Source organism: Pelodiscus sinensis, chromosome 2 (assembly GCF_052426305.1).
Source record: "Pelodiscus sinensis isolate ZL-2025 chromosome 2, ASM5242630v1, whole genome shotgun sequence".
Classification (NCBI taxonomy): Eukaryota; Metazoa; Chordata; order Testudines; family Trionychidae; genus Pelodiscus; species Pelodiscus sinensis.
Window position 1 is genome coordinate 78,064,212 of NC_143053.1, and position 20,112 is coordinate 78,084,323.

The window sequence follows — 20,112 nt, forward strand, 5'->3', positions numbered from 1 at the left end:
GGTTCAACCAGTACCCGTGGCCCAATTAGGCTCCACCTACTTCAAGTAGGGGGCTAAGAAATAATTTTGAAGTTGTGCCTGAGGGTGATACACCAGATTTCCCCACAGATACAGTTTATCCCTGGTTGGCAACTGCCTTTCTCGTTTCTTCCCAGCATGGTCCACCATAACATCAGATTAGTCAGAGTTGTACCTTTCATTTCCTTTGAACCCTTCCTTCTCCATCTTCAGGGACCCTTCTCATGATAATTTTCTCATGAAGGAGGTCCAGGAGCTGCTGCAGCTGGAGGCTGTAGGAGTTCCACCTGAGTATAGGAACAGGGGGTTCTGTTCTTGATATTTCTTGATCCTGAACACCAAATGAGCTTTTCAGCCCATCCTAGACCTCTGATGCCAAAGAATCCAGATTTACTGGTTAGTCACTGAGGGTATGTCTAAACTACATGCCTCTGTCGTCAGAGGCATGTAGATTTGTTGTTTTGGCAAAGTCAAATGAAGCCGCGATTTAAATGATCGCGGCTTCATTTACATTTACATGGCTGCCGCGCTGAGCCGACAAACAGCTGATCAGCTGTTTGTCCGCTCAGCATGCTAGTCTGGACGCTCCCCTGCCGACATCAAAGCCCTTTGTCGGCAGCCCTGGTAAACCTCATCACACGAGGAATAACAGGGCTGCCGACAAAGGGCTTTGATGTCGGCAGGGGAGCGTCCAGACTAGTGCGCTGAGTGGACAAACAGCTGATCAGCTGTTTGTCGGCTCAGCGCGGCAGCCATGTAAATTTAAATGAAGCCGCAATCATTTCAATCGCGGCTTCATTTGACTTTGCCTATGTGTCTAATCTACATGCCTCTGACGACAGAGGCATGTAGTCTAGACACAGCCATAGATACCCATAAAGACGTAGGTACAGCAGGACATCGAGGTTTCCCATCCACGTGCCAGTCCTTGTGGCTGCTAGTCAACAACATCAAGTCTATGCTATTATCGGTTCAAAGGATAGAATGCATAGAAGCAGAGTTCAACATGACATGTGCAAAAGCATGCTTGCCACTAGTCAGGTTTCAAGCCCTGGCAAGCCTCATCACAGAAGTGTCCACGTTTCACCTGTCCGCTGCCAGAATCTGCCTTTGGATATGCACCTACATCATCCATGATGCCAGACTCCAAATGTGGTCATTCCAGCACTGGCTTTCTCCCAGGCCAGAGATCTTCTAGACAAAGTTGTGACCATCCCACCAGCAGTGCTTACCTCTTTGCAGAAATGGGTTGCTCCAGAGAATATCCTGTAATGAATGCCATTCCACATTCCTGCCCCCTTGCTTGAGCTAGCGTTGGATTCCTCAGACCCCAGGGACCTCCAAATCCATGGGCTATAGACCTTGCATTGCACATCAAGGAGCTCAGTGTGACCCATTTGGCCTGTAGGGTCTTCCTGACACACCTGTTAGGCAATATGGCACAAGTCCTCATGAACAACACAACCTTGGTGTACTATATCAACAGGCAATCTGGGGAGTGTGTTCATTGGCTCTATGGCAGGAGGCTCTTTGTCTCTGGCACTTCTGCATCAGCTATGACATCCATCTGGAAGCCTGTCATCTTTCTGGAGACAAGAGCCCTAGCATCACTTTAGCAGAGACGTCTCTCACCGTAAGTGGTTGCTTTGCCCGTTGGAGGTGGGGTTCCCTCTCTGACACCTTCCTCCTGCAGAGGGGCTGATGAGTGTGTTTCTGCTGATGCCTCTCTTCTGTTGGGTCCTGGAAAAGATCAAGAGGGATAAAGCTCAGATTATCATGATTGCCTCACCAGTTTTGATTCGGCACACTCATGAGTGTGTCCCTGGTCCTTTCTTGGACCTTTCCCATCTGACAACAGCTTTTACTACATTTAAAATGCTGAGGCGCAGTGGTCCCAGTCCCGGCTTGCACTGTGTCCAGCAGCCCCTGTTCGTGGCAGCCGGGGCTGGCCATGGACAGGGGCTTCTGCCAGAGCAGCCCCTGCCCGCGTCAACCTGGACCATCGGGAACAGGGGCTGTTTGTCCCTGATAGAGGCAGTGGGGAAGAGAGGGGCTAGGTGGCACCATGGAGACAGTGCTGGGGAGACCTGGCTTTTAAGCTGGTTCCCCCAGCACTGACTCCTGTTTTTTCCCCCCTTCCTTTGCTGTCCCTCATATAGAGGCAGCAAGGATGGGGTAGGGTGGAGCGAGTAGTTGAGTATTCCACTTGGCTACCCGATAAACTTATGCTTATTGGGTAGTTGAGTAGTTGATTGTTTGCTTACATCCCTAGTGCATTTCATTCTGGGCTACTTACTACAGCTCAGAAACCAAGGTCTGGTACATTCCTCCATTATGCTGCATCTTGCGGCCATCTCCATGTTCCACAAACTGGTCCAGGGGCAAATGGTGTTCTCACATGAAGCAACAGTCATGTTCCTGAAGGGCTTTGAGCAGCTCTACTTGCAGGTGTGAGACCCTGTCCCACAGTGGGACTCGAACTTAGTCCTCTCCAGATGCACTGTGCCACCCTTTGAGCCACAAGCATGCTGCTCTCTTTCCTACTTGTCGTGGAAGGTGGTGTTTCTGGTGGCAGTGATGTTGGCAAGACAACTCCTTTGAGATCAGAGCTCTGACCTCAGAACCACCGTATACTGTCTTCTAGAAAGACATGGTCCACTGATGGCCTCACCCACCCTTCTTGTCAAAAGTGGTTTCATTCTTCCATGTGAATCGGGACATTTCTGACTGTGTTTTGCCCCACACCTCTCTTGACGGTGGAGGAGAGGCAGCTACACACCCTGGACATGTGGAATGTATTGACTTTCTACTGGAAATGAATCAAGCCTTTCTGCAGGTCAATGCAGCTCTTTATTTTTACAGCCTATAAGATGAAGGGCCTTCCAGTTTCATCACAGAGGATTTCCATTTGGATCACCTTTTGCCTATGAACCAGATACGAGATTGTAAAGGTCCCGCTGGCGCTGATCGTCTGTTCCCATTTGACAAAGGTGCAGGCATCATTGGCAAATTTACTGGCATGTGGCAATCCAGGATATCTGTAGAGCTGTGATGCAGTCCTCAGTCCACAAGTTCATGTCCCACTACACCATGTTCACCAGGCTATAGATGAGGCTGAGTTCAGCAGGGCTGTATTACGATCAATATGTCTGAGAACTCCTACCTGCATCTGTGAGTACTTCTTGGAATCGCCTAATGTGGAATGGATATGAGCAATCACTTGAAGAAAAGACATTTCTCTGTTCCATAACTGGTGTTCTTTGAGAGATGTTTCTCATGTTCATTCCACGATCTTCCCTCCTTCTCTACTGTTGAAGTTTCTGGAAAGAAAGGATGGTTGGTGGAGAGAGCACATGGCATCTCTTATACTACAACAGAGCTGCTTCCATACTGATACTTTGGAGGGAGAAACTTAACAGTCCTGGTGCATGTAGCATGCGCACACACACCTAGGCTGTGTCTACATTGGCACCCCTTTCCAGAAAAGGGATGCTAATGAGACCAGTCGGAATTGCAAATTCTGCGGGGGACTTAAATATCCCCCGCAGAATTTGCATTTACATAGCTGCCGCTTTTTTCCGGCTCCGGGTTTTGCCGGAGAAAAGCGCCAGTCTAGACGCGATTTTCCGGAAAATAAGCCCTTTTCCGGAAGATCCCTTATTCCTACTTTCAAGTGTAGGAATAAGGGATCTTCCGGAAAAGGGCTTATTTTCCGGAAAATCGCGTCTAGACTAGCGCTTTTCTCCGGCAAAACCCCGAGCCGGAAAAAAGCGGCAGCCATGTAAGTGCAAATGCTGCGGGGGATATTTAAATCCCCCGCGGAATTTGCAATTCCGACTGGTCTCATTAGCATCCCTTTTACGGAAAAGGGTGCCAATGTAGACACACCCATTCCACATTAGGGCTATGAGCAACACTTCTCAAACATCAGTTATGGAACAGGGAACTGTCATTTTGTTTTGTTTGTTTAAATTATCAGTCAGTGTATTTGATATTGAAGAATAAGGCTCACTGGTCTGCAATTCTTAGGATCAGCTGCACTGCCTTTGTTTGGAGAATACTTATAACATTTGTTACCCTTCATCCTTTGAAGGAGTAGTTATTCTGATGAGAGATTTCTTATGTTAACAGATTTGACACTTAATTCTTAACTTCCTTAACTTCCTGACTAGGACAGCGATACTGACATTCAAATGCTAAGGGAGATTAGAGAGGCTACCAAAATAAAGAACTCTATAATAATGGGGGATTTTAATTACCCCCATATTGACTGGATACGTCACCTCAGGAAGAGAAGCGGAGATAAAATTTCTCAGTGGCTTAAATGACTGGTGCAGGAACCCACAAGGGGAGAGGCAATTCTCGATTTAGTCCTGGGTGGAGTGCAGGATCAGGTCCAGGATATAACCGTTACAGGACCGCTTGGGAATAGTGACCATAATATAATAACATTCAACATTCCTGTGGTGGGAAGAACGCCTCAGCAGTCCAGCACCCTGGCATTTTATTTCAAAAAGGGGAATTACACAAAAATGAGGAGGTTAGTTAAACAGAAATTAAAAGGCACAGAGACTAGAGCCAAATCCCTGAAAGCTGCATGGAAACGTTTTAAAGACACCATAATAGAGGCCCAACTTAAATGTATACCCCAAATTAAAAAACATAGCAAGAGACCTAAAAAAGAGTCACTGTGGCTTAATCACCATGTAAAAGAAGCAGTGAGGGACAAAAAGGTATCTTTTAAGAAGTGGAAGTCCAATCCTAGTGAGATAATAGAAGAGAACATAAACACTGTCAAATCAAGTGTAAAAATGTAATAAGAAAAGCGAAAAAAGATTTTGAGGAACAGCTAGCCAAAAACTCAAAAAGAAATAACAAAATGTTTTTTAAATACATTAGAAGCAGGAAGCCTGCTAAAAAACCTGTGGGTCCCCTAGATGATCGAGCTATAAAAGGAGCAATCAAGGACGATAAAGCCATTGTGGAGAAACTAAATGATTTCTTTGCTTCAGTCTTCACGGCTGAGGACGTTGGGGAGATTCCTGAATCTGCACCGTCCTTTGTGGGTGATGAATCTGAGGAACTGTCCCGGATTGAAGTGTCATTAGAGGAGGTTTTGGAACAAATAGAAAAACTTAATGTTAACAAATCTCCGGGACCGGATGGCATTCATCCAACGGTTCTAAAAGAACTCAAATGGGAAATTGCTGAGCTTTTATCTGTGGTTTGTAACCTATCCTTTAAATCAGCTTCCGTACCTAATGACTGGAAGGTAGCCAATGTGACACCAATATTTAAAAAGGGCTCTAGAGGCGATCCTGGCAATTACAGACCGGTAAGTCTAACTTCAGTACCGGGCAAGTTAGTCGAAACAATAGTAAAGAATAAAATTGTGAAGCATGTAGAAGAACATAATTTGTTGGACAAAAGTCAACATGGCTTCTGTAAAGGGAAATCCTGTTTTACTAATCTGTTAGAGTTCTTTGAAGAGGTTAACAAACATGCGGACAAGGGGGATCCAGTAGATATAGTATACTTGGATTTTCAGAAAGCCTTTGACAAGGTCCCTCACCAAAGGCTCTTGTGTAAATTACATGGCCATGGGATAAGAGGGAAGGTCCTTTCTTGGATTGAGAACTGGTTAAAAGACAGGAAACAAAGGGTAGGAATAAATGGTAAATTTTCAGATTGGAGAGGGGTAACTAGTGGTGTACCCCAAGGGTCAGTCCTGGGACCAATCCTTTTCAACTTATTCATAAATGATCTGGAGAAAGGGGTAAGCAGTGAGGTAGTAAAGTTTGCAGATGATACAAAACTGTTTAGGATAGTCAAGACAGAAGCAGACTGTGAGGGACTCCAAGAAGATCTCACCAAACTGAGTGATTGGGCAACAAAATGGCAAATCAGATTTAATGTGGATAAGTGTAAAGTAATGCACATCGGGAGAAATAACCCCAACTATATGTACAGTATGATGGGGGCTAATTTGGCTACAACAAATCAGGAAAGAGATCTTGGAGTTATCATGGACAGTTCTCTGAAAACTTCCACGCAGTGTGCAGCGGTGGTCAAAAAGGCAAATAGGATGCTAGGAATTATTAGGAAAGGGATAGAAAATAGGACCCAGAATATCTTACTGCCCCTGTATAAAACTATGGTACGCCCACATCTTGAATACTGTGTACAGATGTGGTCTCCTCACCTCAAAAAAGATATTTTGGCCTTGGAATGGGTTCAGAAAAGGGCAGCTAAAATGATTAGGGGTTTGGAACGGGTCCCATATGAGGAGAGGTTAAAGAGACTGGGACTTTTCAGTTTAGAAAAGAGGAGACTGAGGGGGGATATGATAGAAGTCTATAAAATCATGAGTGGTGTGGAGAGGGCTGATAAAGAAAAGTTATTTATTAGTTCCCTAAATAGAAGAACTAGAGGACACCAAATGAAATTAATGGGGAGCAGGTTTAAAACTAATAAAAGAAAGTTCTTCTTCACACAGCGTGTAGTCAACCTGTGGAACTCCTTGCCAGAGGAGGCTGTGAAGGCTAGGACTAGAATAGAGTTTAAAGAGAAGCTAGATAATTTCATGGAGGTTAGGTCCATAAAAGGCTATTAGCCAGGGGATAAAATGGTGTCCTTGGCCTGTCTGTCAGAGGCTGGAGAGGGATGGCAGGAGACAAATCACTTGATCATTGTCCTCAGTCCACCCTCTCTGGGGCACCTGGTGCTGGCCACTGTCGGTAGACAGGATACTGGGCTAGATGGACCTTTGGTCTGACCCAGTACGGCCGTTCTTAAGTTCCTTTAGAACTGTTGGATGAATGTCATTTGATTCTGGTATTGCTCCTTAACTTAGCAGTTTCTCTAGCACCTCCTTCTAGCAATTTAATTTGATAGTACCTTATTGTTTTCTTCTGAAATGAATGGGTCTGAGGTGCGCTATCTTCAATAATGAGTGTTGTGCAAATAAATCAGTGTGCAGAGATGTATTTAGTCTAACTGATCCCTTAATTTCCCAGTAAATTCAAATGGACCTATTAATTCACAGTGGAAGTAGGACCTAATATGATTCTTTAATGTTTTGTGTCCTTGATTATTTGCTCTAAATCTCTCTGAGCCATTCTAGTTTATATCTTACATTTTAACTGTCTGTGATAATGATGTTTTCTATTTGCTTCACTAAAGCAGGATTTCCTTTTTCTGAAGTATTGTACCAGTTTGGCTCAAATAGTATGTGGGTTAGTCATAATTCTCCCCCCATGTACACGCTTTTTTGTCATTTTTTTCCACTTCATTCGTAATCACAGCAAAACTTGATAATATTCTTCACCCAAAAAGTGCTATTGTAAAAATTAAGTTTGCTTTTATTTACAGTTGGATGTAGACAGATTCTGAGAGGTGACAGATTCTTACTCTGTGAAAGTGTTAGCGGAAAAATGCTTAGTTTATTGGTTCTTTCCAACTTGTTTGGTTCTTTTGGTTCTGCCCTGAGAGAATTCTGCCTGCACCGGATTATGCCATTGACCAATATATTGGTGCCCCACATATTCAAAAAACAACAACAATCCATTCAAAATAAAATGAGAACATCTCAAAATTCTTGTCTGTTGAGAAATATATTTGAGCTACTTTTCTCAACTCAAAATGAGTTCCACAACCCTAGTGAGAAAAGATCAGCCTCTTGAAGTAGAAGTAAGCAATAGCTGGATGTAAGAGGCTTTCCCTCATGCTTGAACAGAGGAAAAAAGATAAAGCATAGTAGAGTACTTATAGTTAGGAACACCTCAGGAGTGGAGGCTGTTTGTAATTTTGAAATATTCATAATGCAGAACAAAACATTATGGTGATTCTTTCAAACTGAACATTAACTTAATATCGCTTAGAAACTACTATTCAGAAGAAAAATGCTGATTTCCCTTTTTATTTTAGTAGTTTAACACAGTATTGCACTGAAGTCATTTTTTTTGTTTTGTTTTTTTGTTTCTGCTGCTGTCTGATTGCATACTTTCCGTTCCCAATGAGGTGTTTGGTTGACTGGTCTGGTATGTGGTTCTAACTGTGGTGTTTGTAACTCTGAGGTTGTATTGTAGACTGGTACCAGCCTTCCACTCTTTACCCCTTCATCTTCTCCTGCTATTGTTGTTGTGGTTGGGGGGTGAGTTGGTTATGAAAAAACAACCCTTTGCTGCTTTGTCAGTGTAGAGGAAAGAAGGGTATTAGTAGGGTCTTAGAAGCCATCTCCACTGATTTTTTTTTCTTCCTCCTGCTTACCGAAAGTACATTGGTCTTGGCCTCCAACGGTATAGAGACAGCTGACTAGAAAGAACAACTTTAGAAGACTTCCTAAATAAATTGTGAAGAAACAAACTGCCCTCTGAAAAGTGAGGAGTGGCTATCCATTTTTAAGACACTGGCCACTTCTAGCTCTAACTGCTTCTGAATCCCCAATGAATAGACATAGTGAAGGGAAGGTCAGGACTGCAGGGAAATGAATCCATAGGAGGTCATCCCTTGGTCACCTTTATTTCTTTCTGTAAAAGGGAATGTGGCCTGGTGGCCTGTAGGAGGTGGTATGTGGTTTTCTGGGGAGCCCCAGATGAGAGCCCTTAGCCTTTTCAGAGAGAGCATTTTTATCCCACAGAAAGCATTTGGCTGAGATATAGAAGAGGGTTAATATTGTCTCCTGAGGGTTGCATGGGACAGTGGAACTATCTAATAGCAATTTCTGTAGCCCCTTTACATCCTCCTGAGTAAAGTAGGTAAATTGCTACTTATGTATATATTTTTTTCTTGCTTTCACCCTTTAAACTCACAAGGTTATTCAGCTTTTTTCCTCACCATTTCATTAGGAAATTTGCCATAAACATCCTTTCTAGGCAGCTGTCTCTGGACCTTTGGAGACCAGCACTAATATGTTTTCTGTCTGTAGGGGGTGTTCCGCACAAAATTATGAAGTAGGCCTTCAGAGGGAGGAAAAGAAAAAGAAGGGATCTCAGACCTTTCAGCACCCACTGTTCTCCTCTGTAATAGTACAGATTTTGGGCATGTTCTCAGAATTTAGAGATTTTAATCTCTTTGTGACTGCTTCTTTACTGGTGCAGAGTGTGTTATCAGCAGTGGATGCACCACAATCTGTTGGTGAGAGATTATAAAATATTTATTTTTTATATCAAACACATTAAAGATCAGCTATAAGGGGGTGGTTCTTTAAAATGCTCTTTTTTGAGTGGATGGGTAAGGGGTTAATTTTTTAAGCAATATTAAACTATTATAATTTTTTAAAATGAGGCATTATTTGCATTTTATTTAATAGCTATACTGAATGAAGCTGTGATGCTTTGTCGAATATATTATGTAAAATTGATGTAATAAATTTTAAAATATTAAATGTTTTACTAAAATTAATATTAAGAGATGCTAAATGTGTCAAGAGACAAGAAATGCTTTTCAGTACTTTCCTTCGTACCTCACTTAACAATATAGGCAACTGTTGTGCCATATGTACATATAATATTTTTTTGTCAGACTAACTGCTTCTCTTGTTTGACTAAACTGTCTCCTTTCAGCCACCCACACAGAATATGCCTATGGGTCCAGGAGGGATGAGTCAGAGTGGCCCTCCCCCACCTCCACGTTCTCACAACATGTCTTCAGATGGTATGGTAGGTGGGGGCCCTCCTGCACCACACATGCAGAGCCAGATGAACGGCCAGATGCCTGGTAAGTTTTTCTCCTCTAAGACATTAACACCAGTGTTGCTTAGCAACTGAAACGACATGGGGGCTCAAGGGATACTAGATTGTTGATGACAAAACTGGTTTGAATGCCCCCGAGTACAAGCTCTCTTAGAGTTTGTTAGCTACAGAGCTACGTGACCTGTATTCAGTGTTTATCAGGCTGCCCTTGGGCTTTGATGTAGCTGACATACAGCATTCCTTTGAACAGAACTGGCTAAATTTAGTCTGTCTAAAACCATGCAGTACACTTGGCTTTAGAAGGCTTATTGGGGAAAGGTATTGGTCTGTAGCTGAAGAAATATAAATTCTTCCATAAAGGAAAGAAACTAGAAATCATGATAGCTAAGTAGTGAGACAGTAAGGAAATAAATATATCTTAGAGACTCCTTCAAACTTGGGTAAGCTTTAAAATTAGAACACTTGATGAAAAATCTAATTTCCACTAATTTTCTGTATTCCATTTATTATTGAAGACATTGAATGTTGAGGAATTTGTGAAGAAATTGTTTCAGGGGTAAATTTAAGTAATTAAACTGCAAAAAAAGAATCTGTACTTTAGAAGCAAAAAAACAAAGCAATGAAATACAATGGTAAAATTCCATACTGCATAAGTAGAGACTACAGAGATAAGTGCTCCTGTTAGCTGTAAGATCAGAATAGAGGTAGACATGGAAAAGATTACTTTTTTTTATAGGGAATCCACTTCCCAAAATTTATTTTCATAAAGTCTTGGTGCCTATTTCTCATGATTTAACTTTTGACTTAAAAACTGTGTTCCCCGGATTTCCTTTGTCCCATTCTCCCCACAGTAGGTACAAGTGAGCTCAGACCCATGTTCTCTAAGATGATGATTCTTCCACAGAAAGGAAGCTGTCATCAGAGGTTCCCTGCAGACTCACCCTTCTCAAACAAGTACATGAATAAACTCTACAGATATAAATAAATAAACAAACCAGACAGAATTTAAAACATGAGGATAAAAAAGGAGCTGGTACATTAGCAATAATCAGACAAGCGTCCCCTCAACTCTTTTCCAATTGATTTGATAGTGATCCGATTTCTTTTTGACAAAAGTGGCTGGCTAGCCTCCAGAGAAGAATTGTCATTTAGTGACGTGTGTGTGAGGAGCAGACTTTAGTTAAATTATCTATTTCTAGCACAGTCTGCATTTGGCAGTAGAGACCTCTCTGCTTGGTCATACATGATGATGTTCACTTCCTAAATGGAACAGAGATTCTCAGTAGGGAGTTTCCTGCTTCTCCTACTGTCCATCTGCTCAGATTGAAAATGCCTTTGTCCTTCCTAGTTTAGACTCTTGAGCTTCTAGTGAAATCATAATATTATGTTTATGATAGTAATCTGTTTCCTTGAAAAAGATCATTGTCACAATGTCAACATTGACACTTCACTGCAGAATGAAGGGGGAGAAAGTTACTCTGCTTAAATATACATCTTTTGCCAGTTAAGTAGAATACAAGAAGATCTCATATGAAAATGTTAAAGGTAAATACATTTTGTTTGGGTATTCTTCCAGTGGAAAGAATATTAAAATACAGTTACTAACCAAGCTTTAATTTACCCTCCACAGCAACATAGGTTTTTTTTTTTTAAATATACATCTGTTCCTTCTCTTCTCTGTTTAAGATTGTCTCTGAGAATATGAATATAGACATGGACTGTTTCCTAATGTTGGTAGTGACACAGAAGAACAGCTTTTCCTACACTTTGGAGAAAGATCATTAAATGTTAAACTTTGAAATGTAGATAATTTGTTTTATTTTGAGAGACTGGAGTTTCCCTATATTTATACCTTTGGTAATTGACACACATGCTTGCAGGCAGTTATTTTATTTTGTGTATATGTTTATATATTTAGATATCATAGAATAAATACCTGTAATGGAGCCACACTTGAACACCCCTGCCTCAATGTGGATGCTGTTCTGTTTGTGGTAGGTCTTTGACTCAGCCCACTGCCTCTAAGATAAATTAAAACAAACAAACAAACAAAAAAACCAAAGCCAAACCCAAACCCCTTCTGGGATATAAGCTCAACAGGGTCCTGTCTTCGTACCCTTTGTAAAGTCCCTCAATCTGAAGTCCTATCTCTGGTTTTACTTCTCAGTCAATCCAGCAGGGCCTATCATAGTACCCTGGATTGAATTGTCATTTTTTTTCTGGGTTTTCTCAAATTGTCCCTGCTCTTCAAGCAGCCCTGACCCTCACATGGGGCTGCATCCCAGAGACTCCTTGCCCAGAGACTCTTCACCTTCGTGGGCTTTTGTACATCGGCTCTGTTTCTGGGCCACAAAAAAGTTCAGTTCCCCTTTTGGGGCATACTGAGGTCCAGGCCACTTTTTCAGTGGCTTGTGGAGGAATGCAGGCCCACCCTCTAAACCAGGTCCCAGCCAAGGGACTCTACATATAGCATCGTGTCCTTTTAGTTAACCTGTGTCCTTGCTACTATTCCTTGGTCTACTTTCCTACAGCTTTGTCTCATTCTTCATCATTACCTTGAGGCCTTGTCCTGACTGAGTCCCAGCAGCCAGCCTAGCATTCATTTGAATCTTCCCCTCATCCTACCTTCTCCATCTGCCAGTACTGCTCTGTCCAAGGTCCTGTAGCTCCCTCAGACAGCCAGGCACACCTTGCTCACTCCTCCAGCTCTAGCAAGGAACTGAACTCTGCTCTGCACTGCAGTTCCCTTTTATTTGTGCTTGCTAGGCCCAGCCCCTCTCTGTGTAATTGTGTGCCACACTGCTGCTCTAGGCTGCTTGGAGGACTTTCGCAGTTGCCCTTTTCCTGGGGTTAAGTATGGCAGGGCCATGAGGCCTTCAGCAGGAGGTCTTAACCGATCCAATAAACACTTTGTAATAGAAGCCAAAACCAAAATTTTTTAAAATCTAAGATGACAATTAGTCCACAACCAGTATCCATTTAACAACATGCAAAACCAACAGAACAGAGGAGAAAGTTATCAAGAATAGACCTTTCTGAAGAAGACAGAATTCAAGCACTTAAAACACCAACTTACGGATTCAGGAAGGCCTGTTGTTGGAAAGATCTCCCATAAACAGGGTCCTTTGGTGGAAAAAGACCTACTCAGCAAGAGTCAGTCCTAAGCAAGCCTAAGGACTTACTTTAGACCAATTCCCTGCTGATCATAACTGCTGGGCAAGGAAATCAGGCAAAAGATGGTTGCTTAAGAACTTGCAGCTTCAAGAGTCTTTATGTACCACATACGCCCTTAATTGTATCATTTAACATACTGACCCTATGAAGCAGCTGCATTCTGTAGCTGTGGAAGATTCTGGATCTAGTCTAATGGAGAAAATTACACTATTCGAGCCTGTCTCTCTAAAGCATGGATTCCCGTGGTACAGTCTGAGAAAATTTGGCAGAGAGTATTGATAAGCAACAGGTGATGAATATCATATTGACCAGTCTTGCAATATGGGCCTTTGTGCGGAAAGTTCAGACAGTGGGTACCCGAGAGTTCTAGAAGTGTTTCTCCATAGGCAGTTGTACTTCCTGAATAATGAGCTCTTGCAAATTACCAATAAGCTCTTCAAAATGTTTTTCCCCTCCCTGTGAACATCACTTCAGCCTGTGTGGCCTGCATTATAATTATTATCCTAATGTTTTCTTATCTTTAATACATGGTCCATAATGGGCCAAGAGACAAGTTCATGTTATTTTATACTTGGATAAAACATTTTATTCCACTGGCTTAAGTGTTACTCGGGAGATATGTAAAATTGCACATAAAGCAGTCTTTTTAAAAAATTAACTTTTTATGAGTTTTGAATTGTTTCATGTCATTGTCATATCTAGAGGAGCCTCATGAGGATGTGTTCATGTATAAGAAAACTGGGACTTAGGGACGTATGAGAATTAAAAATATTGTATCAAATATTAACCATTTTGTTCTCATTTTTAAATTTCCTAAGAGGCTGTTAATCTGCTCTCTCCCCTTCGTTACAATTGTTTTCTTCATCCACCTTTCCTTCCAGTCTTTCCCCAGCCAGCTTCGTCTTTTCAATACATTGCCATGCATATTTATGACAACCTTGCCTCCACTTCTTCTTCCTTAATGTTGCTTTTTTCCAGCTTATTTTTCCTCCCTTGCCATCTTGCTGAACATTTGACTGTAACCAGTCCTTCAAGAAAAAAAAATCTCCTTTTTTGGTCCTTCTCCCTTTCTCTCACACATTATTGGTTCCTGTCTTTTGCCCTTTCTCTCTGTTAATGCACTGTCAGTATTTTTGTCTCTGTACCTTTACTAGCTCTCTAAACTCTATCATTGACAATGCTTTTCTTTAAATGAAAACAAAGCAAATAAAAGCTTCCTAGACCATGACTCTATTTTATCTCCGTCCTTCCCTTCAATAAGATACTTGATGAAAGAAGGCTACTTTCTCCCTGTAATAATTTCTTGTACATATCCTTGAGCTTTCTTTCAAACCTTGGTTTGTTTTACTCTAGCACATTGAAACCCAGTTACTGCTGATGCCATTTTTTTTCTAATGAAAGCCACCTTCATGCTATTTGTCACCACTGTAGCCTTAAACAAGCAGGGCTGCTTGATTTTTTTTCTCTTTGGAGATGTGATTATGCAGGTCTCTCCAAAATGTTCTTTCTGGATCTTCCTGTGTGCCATTAACTCCTCTTTTATGGAGTCCTGTAAGAACTTGATTTTGAGTCTCCCATCTTTCCACTTATCTTCTCTGTCTTTAACATTAGCTACCTGTTTTGTACTTGTGGTATTTACTGCACACCTTCAAGCTATTCTTTCATCATCTATCGCTGTCTACCATATCCAGTAAACTTATGGCTTTACTTTTTTTTCTTCCTAAACACAACACCATAAGAACATAACAGTGGCTTTACAGGTTCAGACCAGTGGTCCGTCTAGCCCAGTATTCTGTCTTCTGACAGTGGCCAGTGCCAGATGCTTCAGAACTGGGCAATTTATTGAGTTACCCATCCACTATCGTCTGGCAATTAGAGATTAGGGACACTCAGAGCATGGAATTGAGTCACTGAACGTTTTAGCTAATGACCATTGATGGACCTATTATCTGGAACTTGCTTAATTTCTTGTGAAGTCCAGATCTATTTCTTATATGCTTTTTTGTTTTTGTAGGCTCTCTGCTGTCCCTGATCATTTCATAAACACTATCACCATCTTGGTCAGTTGATCAGTGGTATATTTATATTTCTACATGTATACTCTTGTTTTTCAAACATGGAATTTTAACCCAAAGAGGTTCTTTGGTTCTGTTTAGTTCATTTTATTTTTTTACTGTGTTGACTGTTTGCTTTTTTTCACTCATTCACCAGCTAAATCAGGCTGGATTGATTTATATCAAGGCTATTTAAATTATTAATTTAAATCACTGAAAAAAACAACCAAAGCCCACATTAATTTAGATCAAGTCACCAAAAAAAGCTAAGACTGACTGTGCTTATAGTACACTTAATTTTGGAGTAAGCCCCATTGAACACACAAGCAGCTTTTTGTTTTTTGAGAAACCAAGTATAGAATGGGGTTCCCTTGGAAAAGCTGATTCTTTTTGATAAGTAAAATAGGGAATAGACCAATGGTATGACCATTATGGTCTGTGATCATGATGCCCCAAAATAAGGGGCATGTACTATGTAATAGAAAATAAGAAATTGACACACAGTGGCAACTCTAGGTTTCTCTTACTGCAGCTTTCTGAATTGTATACTTGAGTAATAGATTCTAAACTTAGTTAACTAATTAAACAAGCCATAATGATTAGCTAAGCTAAAATTTTATTTTCTAGCAATATCTAATACCATAAACAGCTTAGAAATTACTTATCAAATCATACTTACACTAAAAGGCATAGTCTTGAAGAATGATGCATTGGGTTTTTACGCAGAAGAGCTTATGCACAAATAAATCTGTTGGTCTTTAAGGTGCCATGGGACTCCTCGTTCCTTGAATTAAAATTACTTAACTAGTTGAACCACTCAGCCATATTCACAGCTTCATCCACATCATTTTCTCCCAAATAAACAGTTTTCCTTCTGATGTTTCATTCTTGCAACTAGGCCCTGCATCATCATCTTGATCGCATACTGTGCTTACACTGACATGTTTTCCTTTTTTACCCAGCGAAGGAATTTCTTCAAAATATTCCTAGATAGTGTTTCTCTTATGCCCAGAAGCCATGACAGTTTTCTGTGGCAAAAGTGTGGGAGAATATAGAAACCGTGTGAGTTTCTTCATTTTTTCTTTCCAGTCCACTCAGTTCTTTTCTGTGCTGCCTCCATCCTTTCCTATATATTTTCTTCTCTAACTCCTTTGCCATGCTTCACTCAGGTCCACCACCACATAAGCACAGAACAAAACAATTCTATCCAACTTGTGTCTTTGTCACCTTTTAGTCTGCTGAGAAACAGAAATTGAAAGCCCTGAACTTTCAAGAAGCAAGAGCCGGTAGTTAGGCTGGACAGACGAGAGCCATTAATTCATTTTTATGAGACTAAGTGTAGGTATAGCATGTTTGTGATGAGATTTAATTGTAACTGTTATTTTTAAATGAAATTTAGTATTTTAAGTAGATAGAAATTGGTATCCACAGATCTGCAGGGCTCTACTTTCTAGAGACACTGTGGTCAATGGAGAGCAGCATTGGTCTGTCGCTCCTGGGAGACAATGCCCTGCGCTGGCAGCTCTACCCTTGAGTATGACTGTGCCGCCCCCAGCTGTGGTGAGCGGCGTGCTTGCTCAGTTCTGCTGCACTCTACTTCCCGCCACAACTGCAGGAAAACAGAGGGCAGCAGGGTGGAGCAGAACAGCTGCTGGGTGGGTCACTCCAGCTCCCACTGTTGTGGTGAGTGCAGGGGCAGAACCGACCCCTGTTGCCTCCCTACGCCTGGCCTTGGGTAATTCCCTGGCTCGCGTTGCTTGGGGTAGGGAGCTTCAGCAAGGGGGGGCCACTTTGGGGAAAGGATAGAGTCGGGGGAGAAAGGGGGTTCCCCACGCTCTGGCCTCCTCCAGGAACAGCCTTGTCCATGGCTAGACATTTGTGCAGGGCTCTAACAGTAATCATCAACCAACCATACAATAAGCTCATCTCTGCATTTTCTTCTCATTTGGCTTTTTTGTTTGTGTATGATCCCTGACCTTCATTTTTGTTTTTATGCATCTTGTTTGCAAATCTGTCAATAACTGACTCTGTAACACTGAGTATAACACTGCCTCATCTAAAATCCTTACCTCTACCTTAATTTCGTCTGACTTTGAATATTGCTGCTATATTTCCTTTAACCAAGGTTCAGCTCTTCACACACACACAAAATGCTGGTGTATATCTTTCCAAACCTACAGAAAAATACAACCAAATTGCCATGTCCCCATACAGCTCCACTGGTTGTGAGTTTCTGTTAGAATCCATTTCAGAATTGTCCTTTTGGCTGAGATCAAATGTAGTATCCTTTATGCAGACTATTTCACACTTATTAGTCATGATGTTGCCTATTTATAGACCTATTATTTCTACATTTCCATTGAGTTTGTATAACATTGGCCTCCTCTCTTTGCCCCCATCACATAATCTTGGTATTATGATAGACTTCCTTTCTGTGGTAGGTTCCCTGGGGGTACAACCTGCAACTGTGAAACTACTGTGGCTCTTCAATTCTCTAGCTGGGCTGTTTCTCACAGTGCTTTGCTAGTGACAAGCAGCAGACCCCTCCAGCTGCTGTTACTGCTCTGGCTATGTCTACACTTGCAGTATTTTTTTTTTTACTGGCAGTTTTATTAGTGATAGAGAAGCACTAAAAGAAAAGTGCTGGTTTCTGTTCACGTTGTTTTCCATAGACATCAGAGTGCATTTACATTTGCAGCACTCACATTGCCGATGAGAGGAGCTCACTGGTACTGCTCTGGAACACAGCAAATAATTGTTGTGGTAGGAGCAGATATTTATGTGTGACAGCCGTCAGAAGAAACCCATCTTTAGGTGGAGGTGGAGACTGACCTCAGCAGCCCACCTCCCTTCCTGATTCTGCACAGCAAATGCTGTCTGTCTCTGTTCATATTATGGGAGGCTGAAGGAGCATGCCACAATAATGATGTTTTGTGTCCAGAGCAGTGACCCTGGTTGTTAGAAAGGAACAGTGCATACATACAGGCAGGACTGATGAGTGTCAAAGAGCAGCTATTTGAGCTCTGCCTTGTTGGACAGCTCCAGAGGGCAAAGAAACAAGTAAAACCAATCAGTGCTAAAAGGTTCTTGTTTGGATGGTCAGCAGTTTGAGTGCAAAATGTGGCTTTCCCATGAAGACGCCAGCATGGTTTTTGTGCCAAAACCTGACTTTTTTCACAATAACTGGCAAGTATAGACATAGCATCTATCACCAGCAAGTAGAGGCACAGCCAGCTCTCCAAGCCACTCATGAATCATATACAGAGAAATGCCAGCTAGTTTCCTAATCCCCCATCCTGGCACCCAGAAATATACCATCTTGTACTGCTCAAGACATTCATTTGAGCAGTGTAAACTTATTAATTAACTTGCCACTTCATCAAAGGAAAGTGGGCATGCTCCAGCCTTTGTAATCTGAGCAAATTTCTTGAGCACTTTAGATAAACTCTCTGGTAAGGATAAAATATTAAAATAAGTTTATTAACTTCAGAAAGATTTTAAGTGACTGTAGGTGGTAGGCATAAAAGTGAGAGAGCTGCCTTAATAAAATAAAAAGTAAACGTATTCTAAACTTTTAGACTAAGACAAAGGTGAATTAAACTGCTTTTTCACCCCCCCCCCCCCCCCCCACTGGATGTTCCAAAGTAGACTATAGTTCTTAATACACAGGCTGACTTTCCTGCTTAGCCTGGGAAACTTCAGTTCAAGTTTTTGTCTTCTGAGTGTTTTTGTTGCCTTCAGCATAGGTGGGGGAGAAGAGAGGCAATTGCATGATGCCGCTGATGCTTATTTTATACACTGAGTTGTTATCCCTGGAAAATATTGGCCCAAATATGTCCTAGTGGGCCTTGTTGAGTCAGAGTTTAGCAGTCCACCTGGTATGGTTTGTGCAACTAAGTCATAGGATATTATGCAGTGCTTCTGCGCCTTTCTTACAGAATTATACATCTTTTGTTTACAACTCTCCTTCTAATCCATGGGACTGTGTCCACATTGGCACCCTTTTCTGGAAAAGGGATGCTAATGAGACACTTCGGAATTGCAGATACCGCGGGGGATTTAAATATCCCCCGTGGCATTTGCATGAACATGGCTACCGCTTTTTTCCAGCTCGGGGCTTTGCCGGAGAAAAGCGCCAGTCTAGATGGGACCTTTTGGAAAATAAAGCCTTTTCCGGAAGATCCCTTATTCCTCTTAAATTCAGGAATAAGGGATCTTCCAGAAAAGGCTTTATTTTCTGAAAGATCCCGTCTAGACTGGCGCTTTTCTCCGGCAAAGCCCCGAGCCGGAAAAAAGCGGCAGCCATGTTCATGCAAATGCCGCGGGGATATTTAAATCCCCCGCGGCATTTGCAATTCCGAAGTGTCTCATTAGCATCCCTTTTCTGGAAAAGGGTGCCAATGTAGACACAGCCAGGTTGTTTAAAACCTGCCTCTGGATGGGTCACCTCCTTTGCTGTCACTAAAGAATTAGCAGTGAGCAACTCCGAAACTCAGTAAATTTCAGTAACTGTCGTAGAGGAAAAAGCTTGTAACTTCATACACACTAATGTACATATTTTGACAGAATAGTGGGTTTCAGCAGATCATGGCATTTCGTATGATATTTTTTATGGTGTGCTTTGTGTGAAATATCATAGCCATAAATATGAGTAATGAATATGAGAGTTCTCATATTCTACTCATATGCTACTCTGTGGTACAGCATGTCATACAATACTACCCTCTTAGGATACCTGTCATCTACATAAGCCTTCTTGCTGTCAATATGTTCTTGATTTTCATAACTGATCAGAAAAATAATTTTCTCGCTTGCTTTTTTCCCCCCTCTGCCTGCTTGTATTCTTTCATTTTAGCTTAAATATATTATTTAATACTGTGTCAAGTATTGGGGGATAAAGCTTATATGAAAAAAATCTATACAAAATAAAATTGTATTCAGTTCCTACCATAGGCAAGAAAAACCCTTTGATAGAAGCAATTGGCAGTTATGAAATAAATATTTAGCATGTGAACAGTTGATATTCAAATTGGGAGAAAAGGGACTTCAATTCACATCTCTCAGCTAAAAGAATAAGTAATTTGACCAGATGATGGCCTATCAAACTGCCATACTTGTGCTTTTTTTAAAATATCCATTGAGAGTGGGTATAATCAAAAGATTAATGAAACTCC

General features: G+C 41.5%; 1 protein-coding gene across 3 annotated transcripts in view; it reads left to right on the plus strand.

The window, feature by feature from the left end:
- SS18 (SS18 subunit of BAF chromatin remodeling complex) overlaps positions 1-20,112 on the plus strand; it is a 66,946-nt gene that overhangs the window by 20,194 nt on the left and 26,640 nt on the right. For all 3 annotated transcript variants that reach the window (XM_075920820.2, XM_075920818.2, XM_075920819.2), the window contains exon 4: positions 9,582-9,735. In XM_075920820.2, the coding sequence (XP_075776935.1) occupies positions 9,582-9,735 (154 nt within the window). The remainder of the gene's footprint in view (positions 1-9,581; positions 9,736-20,112) is intronic.